At 41.8% G+C, this 21,464-nt stretch overlaps 1 protein-coding gene across 6 annotated transcripts in view; it reads left to right on the top strand.

Annotated features, from left to right (window-relative positions):
* Window positions 1-404: 404 nt before the first annotated feature.
* Window positions 405-21,464, top strand: part of RYR2 (ryanodine receptor 2) — a 405,629-nt gene continuing 384,569 nt past the window's right edge. For all 6 annotated transcript variants that reach the window (XM_068155143.1, XM_068155152.1, XM_068155161.1 and 3 more), the window contains exon 1: window positions 405-690. In XM_068155143.1, the coding sequence (XP_068011244.1) occupies window positions 643-690 (48 nt within the window). In that variant the 5' untranslated portion in view covers window positions 405-642. The remainder of the gene's footprint in view (window positions 691-21,464) is intronic.

Consider the following 21,464-nt stretch of genomic DNA (forward strand, 5'->3'; position numbering starts at 1 on the left):
CGGCACATTTTGCGTCTCCAGAGGGACAAACTCGCCCCAGCAGATACAACGCCGGCCTGTCCGATAGCTCCCAAAGGAGCTGAGGCATAGGTAGGACTCGAGTCGTGTGAGCTTACGTGTGACACAGCAGACCGTTCGGGGCGGGCGGGACCGGCCGCAGCCGCCTAAGCCGAGCCCCTGAGGCGAGGCCCCGCGGCGGTGGCGGTGACTGGCGGGCGGGCGAGCTGACAGCCGCTTCTCCGCGGAGCAGCCAGTAAGGGGCGCTGGCGGTGGGTTTGCTGTGCGGAGGGAGCGGGCTGCGGATCACCTGCAGCAACGGGGGGGCCAAAGAGCTCCGCCTTCCCCTCCTCCCCCGGTTAATCGCATCCCCCACCCCTCATAGCAGGCACTGGCAGTAAGGCGGCCGGGCAGGGCTGTTAACCTGCTGCAGGCGTACAGGCATCCGCCCCCCGCTCGGAGCAGGGGCTGGCTCGGGCTGGGGCTGCCGGCAGTGCTGCTCTCGCACTTGCCCCGGCGCGGTGCGGCGGAGCCGTGAGTCTACTGCCGCGAGTCTACTGCCGCCGCCTCCAGAGGGGAGTGACCGTCGCCGCCGCACACCCGGGCACCGGGAGCAGCGCCCAGGAGAACGGAGAAAGGGGAGCCATGGCCGAGGGGGGCGAGGGCGAGGACGAGATCCAGTTTCTGCGAACTGTAAGTGTCGAGCTTGCTTCCCTCACCTCCACGCTGGCTTGGGGGCATAGGGCTGTGCGGGAGAAGGGCTGCGAGGTTGTCGCCTGGAGCTTGCCTTGAGGAGAGCTGTGGGGCGGGGGGCTGGCATCGAGACTCCGTGTGCAGGGGAGAGGGTTTGCTCCTGTCGGCGCCAGGGTAGCAGCCAGGAGAGGCAGCGGGAGGCGGGTGCGCTGTGCTGCCGCTACCCTGGGGGAGTCCTTTCGGGGTCAGCTCCGAACCTCAGCCCATTCCCTCTCCGCCTAGTAGCGTGTGTCCTCCGTATCTGCAGACGGAGGACCGGTAACGGGTTGCTCGCTCCACTGGCGATATCGGAATAAGCAGGAGGGGTGAGGCTCTGCGGCGGCGTGGCTTGGGGACCCCGGGCAGGAGGAGTGCGCCAGCCGGGCGGTGGGCAAGCGGCACGGGCGGCGCGCCCCCGCCGCCTCCCCACATGCGCCTCTGCGCGCTGCCTGCTTACTCGCCGATGTGTTCGCGTACTGCAGATACTAACCGAGCAGCCCTCGCCAGCTTAGAAGCTGCAGTCACACTCCTGCAAAAATAGAGTAAGAAAACACTCCTTCCTCCCGCCCTACCCCCTCCACACCAAGGTTCCCACTAACTTGAAGGCGTTCTTCTCGCTGAGCACAAACTAATACATTTTTGTTGTTGCTGTGTGAGCATCCTTTCTTTACTTCTGTTTTCTTCAGTCGAAAGCATGTTAGAGTGCTAGAGCATTTTTTCTCTCTGTTCAAGTACTACATCAGGGCTACTGCATTTTATGCTTATCTGGATTATTATTTTTTAAGTATTTATTTACCTTCTGGACCGTCTCCCAAGTGCTGTTTATATGCACAATCCTTAAAAGTTTTGCAGATGGGTACATTTCAATGGTTCTGTGCACAAATCCTGTCAGAATTGCTGAAACTGTAGGATAAGGCTTAGCTTCTTTTTTTATTTAGTCCAGTCTGATTTACAAAAAGTTTATAATCTATGTCTTGTGGGAAAATACATTAAAAATGAGAGGAAAGCACACCACACAATATAGGTGAAGCATTTTCACATGCTGCTTGCATCCTTGTGAATCCTGTATCTCAGTCATCATGTTTATTTCAATCAGAAACCATAAAATAATAGTTAGGCATTCTGTTTCTGTTTGAGAATTCATAGACAATCTGTTTTTACAGGGTATACAGGTGTTATGCAACACTGCATGAGGATTGTCAACTTTGTTTCTTCTCAGTGTTCTATGACTTATATTATAATGTTGGTGTTACTGAACGAGAAAACAGAAAAATACTTCCTTGAAAGATAATTTGTCATTGCAATTTATGAGAGTTTTATTATTATTACTTCTCACTGGTAAACATCTCTGGAAGGCTTGTACACTGGCAGTGTTACTGCAGGGTTGAATGTTAAGCTTAGCTCATGGAAGGCTGTTATCTGAATGCTTAATGGGGAGAGCGAAGCAGCGAGCATGCTAATACTGCTCTGCACTTATACAGTAATGTTAAACTACAGCACCTGACAGCAGCGGCATGTTATGTAAAACAGCACGCCTGATAATGTGCGTCAGGCTTAGGACTGATTTGGCAAACTCAGCCTTAGATAATACTTGAAAAATGTTTAGAATGTTGTACTGTGGTAAAATGACCTTGAATATGGTAAAGTGAGGCACAAGGAAGGCTTTTGTGTAGCGAAATAAGAAAGGCCCGAAAAAATAGTTTTTCACATGAAGTTTTCAATCTTGAATCTGTAGTTATATGTAACTAGTGATTTTTACTCCACTTTTCCTTATACTGTTACAGTTATGAACATTACTTGAAAAAGTCAGTTGCTTTAAGACATTCTAGATCTACTCTTCCTTCTATGTATTCTTGAAAAGCTTAGACTAGTATTCTGTAAAGCTATTAGATGTGCCTAACTTTCTGAAAGGCATTGGTAAAAAGCACTGGAAATCAGTTACCTGGTAATTGCTGCAGTTTCTCCTTTTAGTTATTGTAATTTGGGACAGACCCATTCATGAATAGTTTTGTAGATAAAATAGAACTTTTCAAAAATTTTCAAACTTTTCTTCTTTTGATAGGACCTGATAATCTTTCTAAAATTCTCTTTCTGATGTTGCAGAGCTACTGTAGCATCTTAAGAGTTTACCGTGGAATTTAAACACAATATATCCATTTTAATAAATAAAGAGAAATATGTCCCTTGGGAAGCAGCCCTCAAAGGGGCCTGGGAAGGCTGGACTTATTTTAAGGATGAAATTACAAAGGTACAGGAGCAGGCTGTTTCTGTGCTGAAAAGAGAGCAGGCAGGGAAGACCTGCCTGTGCTGAAAAGAGAGCAGGCAGAGATGACAAGGAAAAGGCTGAGGTACTTATCGACTTCTTTGCCTTAGTCTTTAACAAAAAGATTGGCTATCCTCAGGGCAGCTGGGCTCCTGAGTTGGTAGACAGGGATGCAGAGCAGAATATCCCTCCTGTAATCCAGGAGGAAGTAGTTAGTAACCTGCTGTGCCAGTTAGATCCTAACAAGTCAATGGGTCTGGATAGGATTCATCCTAGGGTGCTTAGGGAGCTGGCACAAGAGCTGGCTAAGCTACTCTCCATCATTTATCACTGGTCCTGACTGACTGAGGAGGTCCCGGATAACTGGAGGTTGGTCAGTGTAATGCCCATCTACAAGAGGGGACAAAAGGAGGATCCGTGGAACTGTAGGCCTGTCAGCGTGACCTCAGTGCTTGGCAAGGTATGGAGCAGCTCATCCTGAGCGCCATTCAGTGGCATGTACAAGACAACCAGAGGATCAGGCCCAGGTAACATGGGTTTAGGAAAGGAAGGTCCTACCTAATCAACCTGATCTCATTCTATGACTGGGTGACCTGCCTGGTAGACGAGGGGAGGGCTTTAGATGTGGTCTACCTAGACTTCAGCAAAGCCTTTGACAGAGTCTCCAACAGCTTCCTCCTGGATCATCCGGCAGCCCAGGGCTTGGACAGGTGCACCCTTTGCTGGGTTAAAAGCTGGCTGGATGACCAGGCACAGAAAGTGGTTGTGAATGGTGCCGCATCCAGCTGGTGTCCAGTGACCAGTTGTGTCTCAAAGGGTTCAGTACTGGGCCCAGTTCTATTCAACATCTTTACTGATGACTTGGATGAGGGGGTTGAGTTTACCGTTGGTAAAGTCACAGGTGACACCAAGTTGGTGGGTAGTGTGGATTTGCTGGAAGGTAGGAAGACACTTCAAAGAGATCTGGACAGGCTGGGTCCATGAGCTGAGGCCAGTGGGATGAGGTTTAACGAGTCCAAGTGCAGGGTCCTGCACTTTGGCCACAATAACCGCATGCAGTGCTACAGACTAGGGGATGAGTGGCTGGAGAGCAGTTTGGCAGAGAGGGACCTGGGAGTGCTGGTTGGCAACCAGCTGAATGTGAACCAGCCGTGTACCCAGGTGACACAGAAGGCCAGTGGCATCTTGGCTTGTGTCAGGAATAGTGTGCCCAGCACGACTAGGGATGTAATGCTGCCCCTGTGCTCAGGGGCCTCACCTTGAGTACTGTGTGCAGTTCTGGGCCACTCACTTCAAAAGTGGGTCTGGAGGAGAGTGATGAGACTGGTGAAGGGACTGGAGAGAAAGTCTTATGAGGAGAGGCTGGGGGAATTGGGGTTATTTAGCCTGGAGAAGAGGAGACTCAGTGCGGACATTATCACACTCTACAAGTACCTGAAGTGGAGTTGTGGTAAGGTGAGGGTTGGGCTCTTCTCCCAGGCAACTTGTGAGAAGACAAGAGGTCATGGCCTGAAGCTGCACCAGGGGAGGTTAGGTTGGATGTTAGGAAGCACTTCCTCATGGAAAGGGTAATTAGACACTGGAATGGACTGCCTGGGGAGGTGGTGGAGGAGTAGCCATCCCTGCAGGTGTTTAAGGAAAGTTTGGGTGTGACACTTAGTGACATGGTCTAGTCAATGTGTTGGTGTTAGGTCATAGGCTGGACTTGTATCTCAGAGGTCTATTCTGGCTTCAATAATTTTGTGACTGTGTGATTCAATCATTCTGTGATTCTAGGAGATTTTATTAAATAAAAATATCCCTTTATTTCCATTAAGCTGTTAAACTGAATTTGTATTTACCATCTACATGTTGACTGGTAATTTCTTTTTCCTTTACTCTTCACACATTCCTGTTTGCCTAACGATTCTTCTCAATCTGAATCTGCTGCTTTTATTTTAGTATTTGATATAGTGGCTTTATACATTCCTTCCTACAAATTTGCTGCTAGGGTGGATTTCTGTTTGTTCTGTGAACAATTTGAGTTTAATATATAATTTGAGAAGTCAACATAACTTGTTAATGCCCTGGAATTCTGAAAGCATCAGTCTCGGTCTTTACATTGAGAAAACTTCCAACAGACTGAGATTCCACTCTGTGCTCTTACTTCTTATCAAGTAAATCTGTAGTCCTGCAAATTACGTGCTTCTCCACAGACATGGATCTCTCTCATTACTTCACGGAATACTCCAGGTGGAGATAATGTTTATCATGTGTAGATGTTTTTAGGCTTTGAAGTACATTCTCCTGACTTCTCCCACTGAATGCAAACATGCTGTGCAAGAGTGAAGAGGAGCAAGTGTCCTCCTCTTGATTTTATTAGTTGTGTGACTGGGAAGCTCTTACTGTCTGTAGAGGGTTTTTTTTCCCAATGTTGTAACAGAGAAAGCTGTGTCCAAAATAAGTGCCCATTGTTTAGGCTTTCCATTCAAGAATCTAAAAACATTTATAGTTAATAGAAAATTACCTGGTTTTATTTGTTTTGGTTTGTTTCGGGTTTCTTTTTAGGATGTGTAATTTGACCAGATTGGAAATAGTTCAGCTGCAGGGAAGAAGAGGAAATGTTTTTGCCTAAATATTCCGTAATGCAAACATGCAAGGACTGCTTTATGTGGTGCAGAACCCCTATAAGAGAAGGTCTTCATGTGGAATGGGGTGGTAAGCTGATCATGGGTTTAAAATAATTTCAACAAAATACTGCCTATGGATATATCTTATATTGGTTAAAGGTGTTCTGAATTTTGGGAGCAGTATGTACCTAAATGTGTAATTTAACTGTCTGATCTTGTGATGTTCCTGATACCTGTATGAATGTTTTCTGGAGTTGTGGAGTTCCTTAGGTTAGAGGCAGGTCTTCTTTCAGATGTTTATGTTAGGAGATGTCACCAGGATGTGCTAAAGTAAGACTTACAGGGTATGGTCTTTCTCACTGTCCTCTGAGACAGTGAAGATTACCACGCCTCTCAGAAATCTGTGCAGGCAGCACATTTTCCCCAGATCTCATGGGGTTATCTCCTTTTAACCTCTTCCTTTTTTATTGGAATGCAGGTGTTTCACTGCGTGCTTTCTTCTAATGTTTGTTCCCCCCTTCCCCCCCCCCCCCCCCATTTGTTTAATTAGCAACTTGCAGTAAAATAGGATCTTTTGCTTGTGTAAATGTATTCTGTGCTGCCTTATTTTTTACATGGACTTAATTGTTCTGAGTGTGAGCATCAGAAAAATTATAAGGGTACTTTGCAACAGTGGAAAAGTAATTTTAAATCAAGTTAAGTGTTATTTAGAACTCATGTTTGAGATGCAAAAGATCTTCTTCACCCAGTGCTGGGATTCAGTATTTCTGATAATAAAAGAATGGGGTTTATGGAAAAGAAGTTGTTTTCATTCTGAAATGAAGAATGGAAGGTGGTCACATATCCGGGACAGGAATTCTGTGATTACAGGGTCATTTCTGTTCCAGATATTCCTTAAGGCAGCATTTAGACAGTGAATGTCACTGAATATCTGACAAAATCATACGCATAGATGCCATCTTGAATGAAGATTCTGTGGAATTAGAGGACACACGAGGAACCCGGAAAACAAAATATGGAGATTATTGTAAAATAAGTAACTAAACATATAAAGAACTGTTATGTGAACTGCTCAGTGAAACAGAATAGGCTTTTTCTTTGTTTCAATCCTGTGATGCTTTTCATGTGCTGCTTCTCTTTAAAGGGGTTTATCAAAATATGTTAGATTCTGGTAGCTGCAGTCATCAAACATACAAACACAGCTGCCAGAATGCACTGAAGAAAATGCTCTAAAGCAATCTCGAATATTAGGAGCAATTTTAGAAGGGGAGAACTCTGACAAATGCTTTGGCTCACCCATGTTTATTTAAAAAAAATATTTCTTGTACCTCTCAGTATGTGGCTTCTGATGATTCACTAGGGACTGGCACAAGACCACTGTTTAACAGCTCATGTGCAGGGTGGTGTGGTTGAGATTGCAGCATTTGTACCTTCCTCTCTAAGGCACTGCACTGCAGTACAGATACTGAATATGATCTCAAATTCTATTTTGGAATTGATCTGGACAGGCTGCTTGTAGTGAACAAGTTTTACCTAGGACATGTAGTCCATTTCTTACTTGGGAATTACATGTGAACATGTTATATGAAAACAACCCTTTTGATTCCAAAACGGTTTGACAAAATACCACTAGTAAAATAATATTACTGGATAAAAATCAATTGTCTAGTCTATGTAGTCCAGTGTTCCGCATCTGGAGGTTGTCTTTGTTGAATATATGAGTAGAAAGCTGAGGAAGCTCTGTAACAAATAGTTGGTCCACCAGGGAAATTTCTTGCTAGCTCCGTGAGTTGGTTGACTAATGTTCTGAGAGACAAAGACTTGCTCTTCCTTGTGATGTCTGGAGATGTTTTTATTTGTGGTACTCTTTAGCACTGTGAAGGCCTGAGGAAATTCAGTTACAGGAATTTAAGCTGTGGACAGACTGTAAAGGGAGAATTCCAGTTAATTTCTAAGCCAAGATTTAGAATAGTCTTAAGAGCGATGTCTGCCTTGAGCGTCTCTATTTGAATGCTGTAGTATTACAGGCATATTGTAAAGGTAGTTTTTCTCTTATATAGCTGTGTGGAAAGTGCACAGGATGATTCTAAGTTAGTACACCAGACTTGTGCAGGGTCAGGAATGTGTAGAAGTATTTCTCTGAATCAAGGTAAAAGATTGGAAATTGTCTGTATGGGGAAATACTGACATGGATTAAACAGAACAAGAACACAATCACTGTATTTTCAGATTTTTATACTTATGGGTGCTTTAAATTAAAACACAGGGTTAGTGTTGGTTTTGTTTTCTGAATTACATGTTTTGTTTAAATTTCCTGAACTGAGAATGTAGAGTTGGCTTTGTGTGGATGACAAAAGTCAGAAACTGCATGTCGTTCTGTACGTCAAAATAGAACTTAAATGGCATATATTTGTTTTGTTTGATGCCATGGTGCTAGTGTAAAAACAATATTTGTTGAACTTTAAAATGAACATACTTTATCTGGATAAAATAATTTTGAATTAATGAAGTCTCAAGCTGTGTCAGGGGAGGTTTAGGCTGGAGGTTAGGAAGAAATTCTACAGAGAGAGTGATTGCCCATTGGAATGGGCTGCCCAGGGAGGTGGTAGAGTCACCATCATTGGAGGTGTTCAGGAGGCGACTTGACAGGGTGCTTGGTTGCATGGTTTAGTTGATTAGGTGGTGTTGGATGATAGGTTGGACACGATGATCTCGAAGGTCTCTTCCAACCTGGTTTATTCTAAGGTTGTTGCAATTAGGATTGTTGGAAGAAGTCAGCATCATATTTTCTATATTGTTCCTATCTAAGTATTTTTTTTCTTTTGTGCACAAAAGGAGTAATATTTCTCTACTCATTAGCAAATACTTGCAAATGCTACATCAAAGTCTCATAGATGGAAGTTCTGCTTAATTGTCATAAATATGGACCACACATTTACTGCTATAGGTTAAGTGTTGATATGGATAGATAAAGTAAATAGTCAAATGAACAGAATAGTTTTTTTTCCAGAACAAATTTTTAAGAGATGTAGTTTTTTTGCATGTCATTTTAAACGATTCTCATGGTCAGTGCTGTGGAGTGCAGTTCAAGGTATCAAAACTGTGATTGCCCTGAAGTCAGAACTACTGATTTCTATGTATCTTGTATCCAGACTTTGTTTGCAGACAGAATGGGTAAAAACTTGTGTGTAATATTTGTTCCTGTGTAATTGCAGGTTTGTTTCTGAAAACTACAACAAAACTCTAAGGGAAGATTTCAGTCTTCCAATTGGAATTGCTCCTATCTATGGTGCTGTTAGGGATTCATCAGACAAGCCATAAAGAAAATCTAAGTGTATCGCTTTTGGAAATTGAGCTCTGTGAATTTCTGGAGGTTGCTATCCCTGTCATGGTACTAGTGTACAAATAAAGCTCCATCAATGTTATGCTTGTATTTTATATTGGTGAGAGGTTTGTTCTTATATCCATCAATCACGAGAATTTTGATATTGACTGCAAGTGAACAGATCGTCAAAAGAGTAAATTCTCGAGCAAGTAATTTCTGACGTTGAATGGGTAATGTGTTCCTGTTAATACTATTCTAGACTTCATCTCTGAACAAAAGTGGTCTTCTCTTCTGTGAGGGAAGTTCCATTGCTCCCAAGTGGAGCTTGTTGATATATAAAACTACCAGAAGCTGAGTTCTACTTTCATTAACCAACTTGATGTACATTTTCTGCTAGAGGATTTAGTGTAGGAGAATAGAAGCAGTACATGAAGTACATAATCTGAGTGCCTTAATATTCCTGTATTTAGTCTGAATTCATGCCAGCCTCTTCTTAGTGTCAAATGACAGGACTAGGGGAAATGATTTCAAGCTGCACCAGGGGAGGTTTAGGCTGGATGTTAGGAAATGTGTCTTCACTGAAAGGCTTGTCAGACATTGGAATGGTCTGCCCAGGGCAATGGTGGAATCACCGTTTCTGAAGGTGTTTAAGCAGCATGTGGACCTGGTGCGTAGGAACATGGCTTATTGTTGACCCTTCAGTGCTGGGTTGAAGGTTGGACTGAATAATCTTTGAGATGTCCTTAAACCAAATGTACTCTGTAATTCTCTTTTCTACTGAAGACCTACTCTGCATTTTGCAAGTGTTAGGGCCCTTAAGCCATGACTGGCTATGTTACCTATACCACTCTGGAAATCAAAGACCTCTTGAAATGGTGGCCTGTTCCCTGGTGCATTTCAGCACATGAGAAAAGGCATAAAGTTACTACTTTAGATAACAGTTTAAGCTTTTTAAAGGCACCCACTGATATATTCAGTGCCTGTCGGGGCACAGCAGTGGTATTTCCTTGTTCTTGTAATAAACTTCAGGGTTGCTACCTCCTGCAACATCATCACAAAAATGGTCACTCCAGTTTCTAACAAGACTGGCAGGAGCTTCTATGTGCTTTTACTGCAGTGTGGTTTTATGCTGTGTTCTCTTGTTAATAAGCATGACATTCATTAACTAATTTTGTATTCACTTATGAAAGAACTCTTTATTTTGTCATTTTTAACATGGTGGTGTAACTTGTCAGGTGAAAGGTTTAAACTCTTTACATATGTTGCTGCTTCTAGAGCCTGAGGGTATGTTATTCAGCTATAGCTTTGAACAGATGTGTGTTTGAGACATGTACTGTAATTTAGTAGAAGCTTTGTGTAGCTTCTCAGAATTACTTAATGAAAACAAACTCTTGTCCATGTGCCTACTGTTTGGAAAGTGAAAGATGTGACAGGAAGGTTGTTATAAGGTGAGCTGTATTCACTTATTTGGGAGGTTTAGTTTCTGTTTAATGCTGTAATGGTCAGTTTTACAGGAATGTTAGTGTTTACTAGCATCTGCATTAAATTTTAAATAGAAAGTTGGGTTCACTCTTTAATTGTTGTAGCATATTTTACAATTTATCATAGTCAGGACCAACTTCCTTGTAATTACCATGTACATGAAGAAAGTGGGAAATGTAGTAATGCAGTAGACTTCCCAGATGGACCCTAGTTAAAGTTGACAAGGTATCATTCTGTAAGATGCATGGGTCAGTTATTTTTTAACATGCGAGACGTGCAGGGTAGGGTTTTTGTTTTGTTTGATTTGCTTTTGTTCATATTTTTAACAAAATGTGTAGGACCACATGGAAGGAATACCAAGATCATGATGTTTTGTGAGGCACCTTCCTGGAGGATTTCCGACTAATTAAAGCTGTGCAACAGCATCTATTACCTGATTGTTTTTTCACTTGATTGTAGGAAATAATGTCTGATGGATATTCACTGGTAGAACCAAAGGCTGAATGCTGGCATGCCCTGTCTCTTTACCTCTGTGAAAACTTCTCCGGAATCCTGTGGAAACTGAGTACACTGAATTTGAAGAGTGTCACTGCTTAAATCCGTCTCCCAAAGAAATGATAGAAGCAAGCAACATGCGTTTTGCATTGGCTGTCTGTAGCTCTTCCTGGGGGTTGCCAGAAAGTGGAGTAGTATTAGTGGAATTGAGCCAGAAATGGCTGTCTCTTGCAGCTATATTTCTGCCTTTCAAATTAGGCAAAGCTGGAATAAAACACTGCCTGGGCTTTGTGTGGGTTGCAATCTTTGAGTTCAAAGAAGGAAAAAAGGGAAATAGGAAGGCATCTTGCTTTGCTGTGTATGCCAGTTAGTTCCCCTTGGTGTATGAGCATCTTCCATTCCTGTGATAGCTAAGTAGAACTCCTTATGTAGGAATCTAGTGGAGGAATGAATGGAATTTGGAGTGTGTTTGACGTAAGCATAGGTAATTAGGTAGATCTGTGTAAGATTTGGTAAGCTACTGGATAGATTGGTTCTCCTGCTCATTGTACTTCATGCTGATGTGCAGTCATTCTGATAAACCATTTGAAAATCACCTACAGAATGCTTAATTTCTGCTTGCAAAGTAGAATAACTTCATTTGATCTAGCAGATGGATGCTAAGCACATGCTAGATGATTGAACTTTTGAGGACATGTGATCTTCATCCTGAAACATTCTTGAGAAAGCATTTGGTTCCAGTGGTGACAGCAGCTACCTAAGTACCTGTGCAGATGGGTAAGAATCCTTTAGCCTTGCAACAGTCATGAGAACACTGTGTGGTTCTAATGCTGAGGATTAGACTGAAAGTAAGCATCAATCATATGACTTCATGTTCTTGACTATTTTCTCCATGTTATGAGGCGGATTTTGCCGTGCTGCTGCATACAGTTGTGTGCATTTATGCAGTCTTGCTGCGAGTACCAGGGAGATGGAATGCACATCTCCTTTTCCATGAAATAGAAAAGTAAAAAAAAAATAAAAATCAGTGTGTGATTTGGGGAAGTGCTCAGTAAGAATGAAATGGAGATGGAGAGAACTGCTCTTCAGGTGTTACAGGTAATTTTATAGCCCTTCATTTTCTCCTTTTCTTTTGCCTGTTTGGCCTCTTGAAAGCTTCAGCTTATTGAGCTGAAAAACTTCAAAATCCTTAATTTCACATGAACAGAATTTGTTTAGAAAATAAGAGGGATGGAATGTAGGAGGAAGGAATGTCAACTCTGGTAGATGAGCTTTGTCATCCTTATGAGAAGCATAGCTACTTGCCTGCCTTTTCACCAAAATAAGATAGATGCTTTTATGTAGAAGGTGTGATATAGCTGAGTTTAGACACAAGAAGAACCACTTTCATTTTCCATGGGAGTGGGAGAAGAAATAGAAGTAAGTAGGTAGTGAATATTAGATTTTCATGTTCCTGAAGGTGAATGGAACTATCTCTTTCTAGGTGAAATGCATGGCTCAATTCAATAAAAAATGCATGCTTGCATTTTTAAATACCAAAATATTTGCATCTGTTTATTGATTACAGAAAATTGAGAATGTAGGATTTTGGTTTTATTCTTCTGAGTTAAGAATTTTCATACATGCTTCAATCTGAAATTCTACTGAAAATTAAATGAATGTCATTCGAAGATATATCGAACTGCAATGCTGACATTTTCTTTGTTACAGCATCACTTTGTCAGAAGTAACATGTTGCTCTTTTATAGTTCGAGATTTCTAGATTAATTCCATCTTATAATTTGCATGTAAATGCCGCTGAAGTATCTAAAATTTTTTTTCCTTTATGCTGTAAAACTGTTAATGAAGCAGAATTTTATCCCCATTTTGTATTCTGCTTTCTGTTCTACTGTTTAATTTTTGCTTGGCAGCTGCAAACATAAAAGAGCATCAGTGACAATATTCTTCCCTTCCAAACCAATTTGTTCTGGGGGTTGATCATCAGGCTTGGTGAGTCGCCTCACTGCAGAAGTCCTGTGCCTGGCTTGAGGAGTTGTTTACCCTGGCCTTCTGCACAGAAGTACATTCTTTGGACTCTGAGGGGGAAAAAAAAAAAAGTAGGTGAGAGTTTATGGAGCTGTAATCCTGGAAAGTAATCCAATTAATATAGCGTGTGAGAAATGCTCAACCTTCAGAATGTGGTGGGGGACATATTTCCTCACATGGCATTTGCATTTTGTTTACAAAAGAAGGCCTTGCTGCAATTTTTGATTTACTACCAGAATAAGCTACCATAGGTGAGAACACATTCAACAAAGGTACTGAACTGTGTGGGAGCATGAATGCTAAAAAATTTCTTTAGGTGACTTCTTGTTGACAAGCAAGGTTTTTTATGATGATTTATATCTGTGACAGAATTACAGTTTGACAATTGCAATAGCATGTAGAGCTTGGGAAGCCTTCTTTGTTGTAGTAAGTTCTTATTCAAAACTTGTGGTTTGCTGTTAGTGGTTGCTCCCTAGTCATTTCTTTTATTGGGGAAAGCAGAGAAACAAGGTCTGTGAGTGAATTTGTAGCCTTATTATATACCTTTAAACTCAGTAATCAGCTGAAGAAAATACTAATGCTATTTTCAGAATTGCTGGCTGGATCTCCTTTTCCCATGCCTTGGGAATGAGTAAATTAAATGAAGGAAGCACGTAAACAAGCAGGTTGGTATAACAGGTCATTAAGAGTTTGTTGGTGTGTTGTTTTTTGTGGGTGGGTCTTTTTTTTTTTTTTTTTTTTTTTTTTTTTTTTTTAGTAAAAGGCTAGAATAAAATACTTTTGGTACAAATAATTTTTCTTGGCCAGAAGCCTAAAACCAAATCCTGTATTACAAAGTCTGCTTCAAGTAAGAACCTGGCTTTCTAATCTGTTGTTTAAAGTATCACAGTATCACTTAGGTTGGAAAGGACCTCGAGGATCATTGAGTCCAACCTATCAACACAGACCCCATGCCTAGACCATGGCACCAAGTGCCACGTCCAATCTCCCCTTGAACGCCTCCAGGGTCGATGACTCAACCACCTCCCTGGGCAACCCGTTCCAATGCCGAATGACTCGCTCGGTGAAGAACTTCCTCCTCACCTCGAGCCTAAACTTCCCCTGGTGCAGCTTGAGACTGTGTCCTCTTGTTCTGGTGCTGGTTGCCTGGGAGAAGAGGCCAACCCCTTCCTTGCTACAACCACCCTTCAGGTAGTTGTAGAGGGCAATGAGGTCACCCCTGAGCCTCCTCTTCTCCAGGCTAAATAATCCCAGCTCCCTCAGCCTCTCCTCATAGGGCTTGTGTTCAAGGCCTCTCCCCAGCCTTGTTGCCCTTCTCTGGACACGCTCAACTGTTTCGATGTCCTTCTTAAACTGAGGGGCCCAGAACTGGACACAGTACTCAAGGTGCGGCCTAACCAAAGCAGAGTACAGGGGCACTATGACCTCCCTGCTCCTGCTGGCCACACTATTCCTAATGCAGGCCAGGATGCTATTGGCCCTCTTGGCCACCTGGGCACACTGCTGGCTCATGTTTAGGTGGCTGTTGATCAGCACACCCAGGTCCCTCTCTGTTTGGGAGCTCTCCAACCACTCTGACCCCAGCCTGTAGCTCTGCATGGGATTGCCGTAGCCAAAGTGCAGCACTCGGCACTTGGACTTGTTGAATGCCATCCCATTGGACTCTGCCCATCTGTCCAGTCGGTTGAGGTCCCTCTGCAGAGCCTTTCTACCCTCTAACTGACTAACATCTGCCCCTAACTTTGTGTCATCTGCAAACATGCTGATGACTGACTCTACCCCCTCATCCAGATCATCGATGAAGATATTGAGGAGGACAGGGCCCAGCACTGATCCCTGGGGGACACCACTGGTGACTGGCCTCCAGCTGGCTGTGGCACCGTTCACTACCACTCTCTGGGCCCGGCCCTCCAGCCAGTTCCTAACCCAGTACAGAGTGTAATGGTCCAATCCACGGGCTGACAGCTTAGTCAGCAGTTTGCTGTGGGGGACGGTGTAAAAGGCCTTGCTGAAGTCCAGGTAGACCACATCCACAGGCCTCCCCACGTCCACCAGACGGGTCACCTGATCATAGAAAGAGATCAGGTTGGAGAGGCAGGATCTGCCCTTCCTAAATCCATGTTGGCTGGACCTGAGCCCTTGGCCATCCTTCAGGTGCGCAGTTATTGCGAATTGTATTGTATTGTGAATATAAATGAAGTGATTTTAGTATAATATGTGTCAGAATATTCTACTCCATATGTCTTAAACATTGACAGTAAGGATCTCAATATGGCTATGTATGGTTTTTATAAGTCTGGTTCTGTTCTCACTGACTTTAATGTCAAATCCTCCTCTAGATTTTAACCAGAGCTGAATCATAGACTAATAGATTTGTGTGCTGCTGTACATAACAACCTAAATGTCTTGAGTGCATTTCCAGAATAATTGATATTCATGTTGCTTATGCACCAGAAGTGTGAGATCAGGCTTTTTACACAATTAGTTTAAAACTGTGTAGACATTGCTAACTGTCCTTCAAAATATTTACATGTAATTATTGGTGAAGTGTTCCACCTTTGCCACATAGGTGCACCATCTTGTCTGCTTCAGCAAAGGTAATCATCTGTCATTTATCTCGCTCTTTACTGAGAAGAAAGCTAGATTTTTCTTTTACTCTCAATCTCCCTGAAGTCTTTGTTAAGAAGCTAAATGTTATTCTTCCAGACCAGTATTTGTATTTTGTGTTAAGTGTGCTTTTGCTGTGCCCAGCATAAAACCCTCTTATGTCTGCCATGGAACTCAAAATCAGCTCTGAGATATGGTTTGATTTACTTAGGAAGTCATACATGCTGTGGAGGAGTATTGCTTTATAAGTGCTTCATACATAGAAGTAACTTTCATTTCCTACTTCCAACCTTAGAAATACTGAATATTTAGTTCTTTTACTCTCTTGGTGTTGTATTTTTCTTTATATCAATTCAGATGTTTTTTTTTCCCTTGGTCTGTGTTGTATGAGTGGGAGATCTGTCTTGTTTTCAAACTTTTTACTCTTAGGTGAGTACCGTTTTTTTAGTTATTGAAGAAACATTCATTTATACTTCAAGGTAAGAAACTACCTTGTCACAAAGTTTCTGAAATACCTTAAACTCTGTGATTTTTTTTGGGAGTTTGCAAGCCTAACTGAAGCCTCTCAACACTCCATGGAACTGGACTCTTACTGTGCAGTGTTGTTCTTTCAGCCTTATGTTAACTATGGCAGAGGTGAAATAGTGAAAATTATGTACATGGTCAGGTTTATTTTAGGGAGCAGGTAAATATTAAAATAGGTCTGCTAGTTTTCTGACTTTATAGCTTACCTTGAGAAAATAAATGTAGGCATAGGAATATTCAGGTCTTTACTTTCTATTTGCGTTTTTCTACTCTGCCTTGTCAAGCACTCTACTCCTGACTTACAGCAGAACTGAAAGGTTTCAACAGAAAGATCTTCAACCAGTTTTTGGTTACACATGATTTGCATGACAGTATCTGGTAACAGCCCTTTTCTAGCTTATTTCTTTTTGAAACAGTCTGTAATTTTCTCTTCATACTTAATAAATTTTCCATACACAGAACCAAACCTTCTGTATACCCTTGCGTATGTCTTATTCCACAGTGGTTATTGTTTTCCAGTTGTTTTGTCCTGACACTTCTCTGTTGTTGGAATTGTTACAAATGATGGCATGGTCTCCTGACTGTGCTTATGTAAGATACTGTATGGTGCTGCCTTTTTTTTTTTTTTTCCTTTTAAGCACAAGTGTTAATTTGGTTCAGAGTGAAGAAAGAAAATAATGGATATTGATAACTTCCTTGCAAATACACATAATTTACTTTTCTGTTTTTCTTGTTGCTGATTCATGATTGTTCTTGACCTCGTAGACATTAGTCTATTGGGTTTTTTTGGTGTCTAACTTATATCTGGAATTCAAACTTTAATTTTGTTCAAAACATAAATCCCTTTCTTTATGAAGAGCTGGAGGAGTGAGCCCTAAATGGTAGTTTTCTTTCTTGAAGAAGATGGTATGGAGAAAAATACAAGAATCTATATGCAACTTCTTGCCCTCTTTTAAAACTAGTATACTTTGTTTTGTTCTCTTGGTCAAATTCTTGCTGGAGTAAATTTTAATAAATTCCTTGATTTGGATTTATTACAATTTTTAAAAATGAAATTTATTTTCATATTAAAGATTTTGTACCCTAAAGAAGTAAGTATTAAAAATCTTATACTCTGTAGTTTTATTATATAAAAAAAAAAAAGTATAGTTTATCACACTTTTTCCCTTTGGCTACAGATAAAGAATTATTTTGGGCTATTTTAACATTGTAATATTTATTATGAGGAGAGGGAAACTGGTTTTATTTATTACTTAATACACGAATAATTAGATTCTTGTGACTTTTTTTTCCAGTCAACATTTTCTAACTGAAGGTGGAAAGCTAACTTAGTCTGTAATGTGTATTCCTCAGTAAGGAGGTACAGTATAGTGAAACTGTAAATAAATACATATTTTAAGACCAAGCATGTTGCTGAAGACTGTAGAAATGTGAACAGAAAAGAATCTGTATTGGTACTTCTGATCTGGAAGGTAGCCCAAGGGAAACTATGTTGCAGAAGAGATTTCCATTGCTGGCATCCCCCAGAGATCAGTACTGGGCCCCGTCCTCTTTAACATCTTCATTGATGATCAGGATGAGGGGGTTGAGTCAGTCATCAGCAAGGTTGCAGATGACACCAAGTTAGGAGCAGATGTAGGTCAGTTAGAGGGTAGAAAGACTCTGCAGAGGGACCTCGACCGACTGGACAGATGGGCAGAATCCAATGGAATGGCATTTAACAAGTCCAAGTGCCGAGTGCTACACTTTGGCCACAGCAACCCCATGCAGAGCTACAGGCTGGGGTCAGAGTGGTTGGAGAGCTGCCAAATGGAGAGGGACCTGGGGGTACTGACTGACAACCACATAAACATGAGCCAGCAGTGTGCCCAGGTGTCCAAGAAAGCCAATGGCATCCTGGCCTGCATTAGGAATAGTGTGGCCAGCAGGAGCAGGGAAGTCATTGTGCCCCTGTACTCAGCATTGGTTAGGCTGCACCTCGAGTCCTGTGTCCAGTTCTGGGCTCCTCAATTTAAGAAGGACATTGAAACACTTGAACGTGTCCAGAGAAGGGCAACAAGGCTGGGGAGAGGCCTTGAACACAAGCCCTATGAGGAGAGGCTGAGGGAGCTGGGATTGTTTAGCCTGGAGAAGAGGAGGCTCAGGGGTGACCTCATTGCTGTCTACAACTACCTGAAGGGAGGTTGTAGCCAGGAAGGGGTTGGTCTCTTCTCCCAGGCACCCAGCACCAGAACAAGAGGACACAGTCTCAAGCTGCACCAGGGGAAGTTTAGGCTGGAGGTGAGGAGAAAGTTCTTCACCGGGCGAGTTATTCGTCATTGGAATGGGCTGCCCAGGGAGGTGGTGGAGTCACTGTCCCTAGAGGTGTTCAAGGGGAGATTGGACGTGGCACTTGGTGCCATGGTCTAGTCATGAGGTCTGTGATGACAGGATGGACTTGATGATCCTCGAGGTCTCTTCCAACCTTAGTTGTACTGTGGTACAATCTTGCAAGACACAAAACAAATCAGAACTGGGAAGCCTAGGTTTAGATTTCCAGGAGAAATTAACTCCCCTTGGTTCATGGCTTCTTTTTTTTTTTTTTTTTTAACCATCAAATTTCTCAGCAGCAAGAGAAGGCTGGTCTGAAATGGATTGTGTTTCACTCATCAAACCCTCAGGTCTATGGAAGGCAATTCTCTCACTGTACCTGGAAATTTTTTTGGAAACATGAACCTTTTACATTGGTGCGAACAGAAGATTCTGAGTTCACAGAATCTGGCCAAGGACTGTTTTTTCTTCCGTTGGATCCATGAACAAATTCAAATGAATTCTCCACTTTTCATTGTGTAACTTCTGCTATTTCAACACAGTTCTTTTAATATCCTCTTTTAGCTGTTGTTTGCATGTTTTATTTTCAGATTCAGTAATTTCTGCCAGAGATTGGATTTTTACTTGGTGTATGTTCAAACAGTATTTAACAAGTAGTAGAGGCAAATAGAATATGAAACCCAGTGTGTTGTGATTAGCTCAGTGCTGCAGAGTATTAATAACTGCAAAGAGAAAAGCCATTGTATCTGACGTGCACAAAGTCCATCATGATCTAAAGATCAGGCATATGTCAGTTGAAAGTATCATTGTAATTGATGCATCATCATGTAATACTCATGAACTGACTAGAGGTTGAGAGAAGCTGCTCTTAGGTGATTTGGAGGTGATCCAGGGGACAAACAGAATTATTGAAAATTAGCTGACAGAAGTATCATTCCCAATTGATTAGTCGATGTTATATCTATTAAACTGAGATACAGCTTGCAGTGTGGAACCCTCCTCTCCAGTATTATTTGAAATGTATAATTCTATGAAGAACGATCATTTTTGGAGTGAGAGGGTGTGACCGGTTGACGTTGCCCCCTTAAGAAAGGGAATATGGTGGACGGAAGTTGGTAAATGGAAAGAATAATCTAAACTATTTCATTGGTGAAGTGGGAGGAAGCACCTTCTGAACTGGGAGTGAACTGGGCATTTCCAGCACTTCTCTGTCAGTCTTGCTTCCGCCTCTTCTTCGTGCTGCAGCTCTTTCTGTGCTGGGCTTTCTGCCAAGGCCTCGGCCTTGAAGACCAGATAAAGGCCGGTATTAACTCCCTTCCAATTAACACGAACTGCTTCTAACATTTTTTTTTCTCTCTTTCTATCCCACTCTGGGGAAAGGGGGGGAGAGAGGGGAGAGTGGAGGTGGGGAACCCCCTCTGCCGAGAGGGGTTACTCTCATTTCTGTGTTACTCCGTTGTATATCTTTGTATATATTGTAAATTTGTAAATATTCCCCTGCAAATCCTACACTGCTTTGTAAATATAGCTCCACTGCCTTGCTAATTCAGCTTGTGAGTTTTTTTTTCCTTTCCCTTCAATTTTTTTCTTTCCCCTTACTTACAGGGGGGAGGGAAGAGGCTTCTTGGCCTTACCCTTTCCAACCCACCACAGAGGGTTTCATGTTTTGTTTGTTTGTGGTTTGGTTTTTGGGTGTTTGTTTATTTTTAACAGCATATTACCTTACTAAGACTGCATAAGGAACCTATCAAACCACTCTTCTTCCCATTCTCCAGACTTTGGGCATTAGAAATTCTGTTGCTTTGTTCTGGTACATTTCAGGATATTAACTGCATAACTCAGCTACATAGTTTTGTTGGCAAACCAGGCTAAACAGGAGGTGAGTCATGCAATGTTTTCAGTCATTGAGCTTGCAAGATGAAGAATGAAAAGGTACTTTGTATTTTTTTTCCTGAAAGATAATTGTAAAACATGGGAAGTGTAACAATTTGTTACCACTCTTAACTATTTCACTTGGATTAATTTTTAAACAACAACTATTCTTACATTAATTTTTCTTTCTGGTTTAGCTTTTCCTTTGGATCAGGTGGAGGAAAGTCTAATGAGATGGCTTGCAAGATAGTGAAGTCCAGGTAACTGTGAGGAATTAAGTGCCACCATGTTTAGCTACAAAGAAGTTGTAAAGATTTAACTATGGAACAAGTATGATGGATTTAGGCTAACTGTTGCTTAACAAATTTGAGATCCTTGAAATATTTAATTAGTTTAATCATTGATTAACTCTTGCCTGTCTACCCTGATACTTTGTTAATAACCTTTGCAGAATATATTATGATTGAGTGAAGATAATGAGGATCCTATCACTTGGATTACTAGGGAGAGAATGTGATCTAGTTGACAGCATGTTGGCTAAAGAGATGTAATTTCTGAAATCACTTCTGAAAGTTCATCCTCTGAAGAGGAACTCTAAGTGTAGTGTTGCTGGAAAATGAAACAACTCTCAGATCCTTCTTAATGTACAACAACCTCAGCTACAGTGGAGACATGTAATCCCTGTATCTTCTACTTCTGGTGCTAAAACTGGATTTGTTAAAATGTGAATCAGCGTATGTATTCATATCCAGCTTTATCTATAGTTTGAAGATGAAGTTGCATTCCTTTTGATGTGCATTGCATGGAGACTGCTCAAAATGTAAAGCCCAAATTAATTTTAACCATTATTGTTTTCCTGATGATTTTGGGTACTCCTGAGCACTGAGCAAGTATTTTATTTGAAGCCATTTTTTTCTGAAAAGTTAAAATTGTCATTAATGAAACACTTGACTTTGTGTTTCTCAGAGGATCACTGAGGCTGGAAGGGACCTTGTACGATGATCTAGTCCATCTATCTTTTAAACACTTCCGTAGAAGTAGAGTTCACAGTGTCACAGGACACTTTATTCCATTGTCCATTTAGACAGGGGGGGAAAAAAAGGTGATTTCTTCAGTTCAGCCTGTCTCACCCTATGGCTTGTCAATAGTTTTAGAACTCATATTGGTCCAGGCAAGAGAGCATGAACTATTTGTGTTGGCCACAATGAACAAGAAGAATAAT

Source organism: Melanerpes formicivorus, unplaced genomic scaffold, assembly GCF_026170545.1.
Source record: "Melanerpes formicivorus ecotype bairdi unplaced genomic scaffold, bMelFor1.0.p_v2 SCAF_2, whole genome shotgun sequence".
NCBI lineage: Eukaryota > Metazoa > Chordata > Aves > Piciformes > Picidae > Melanerpes > Melanerpes formicivorus.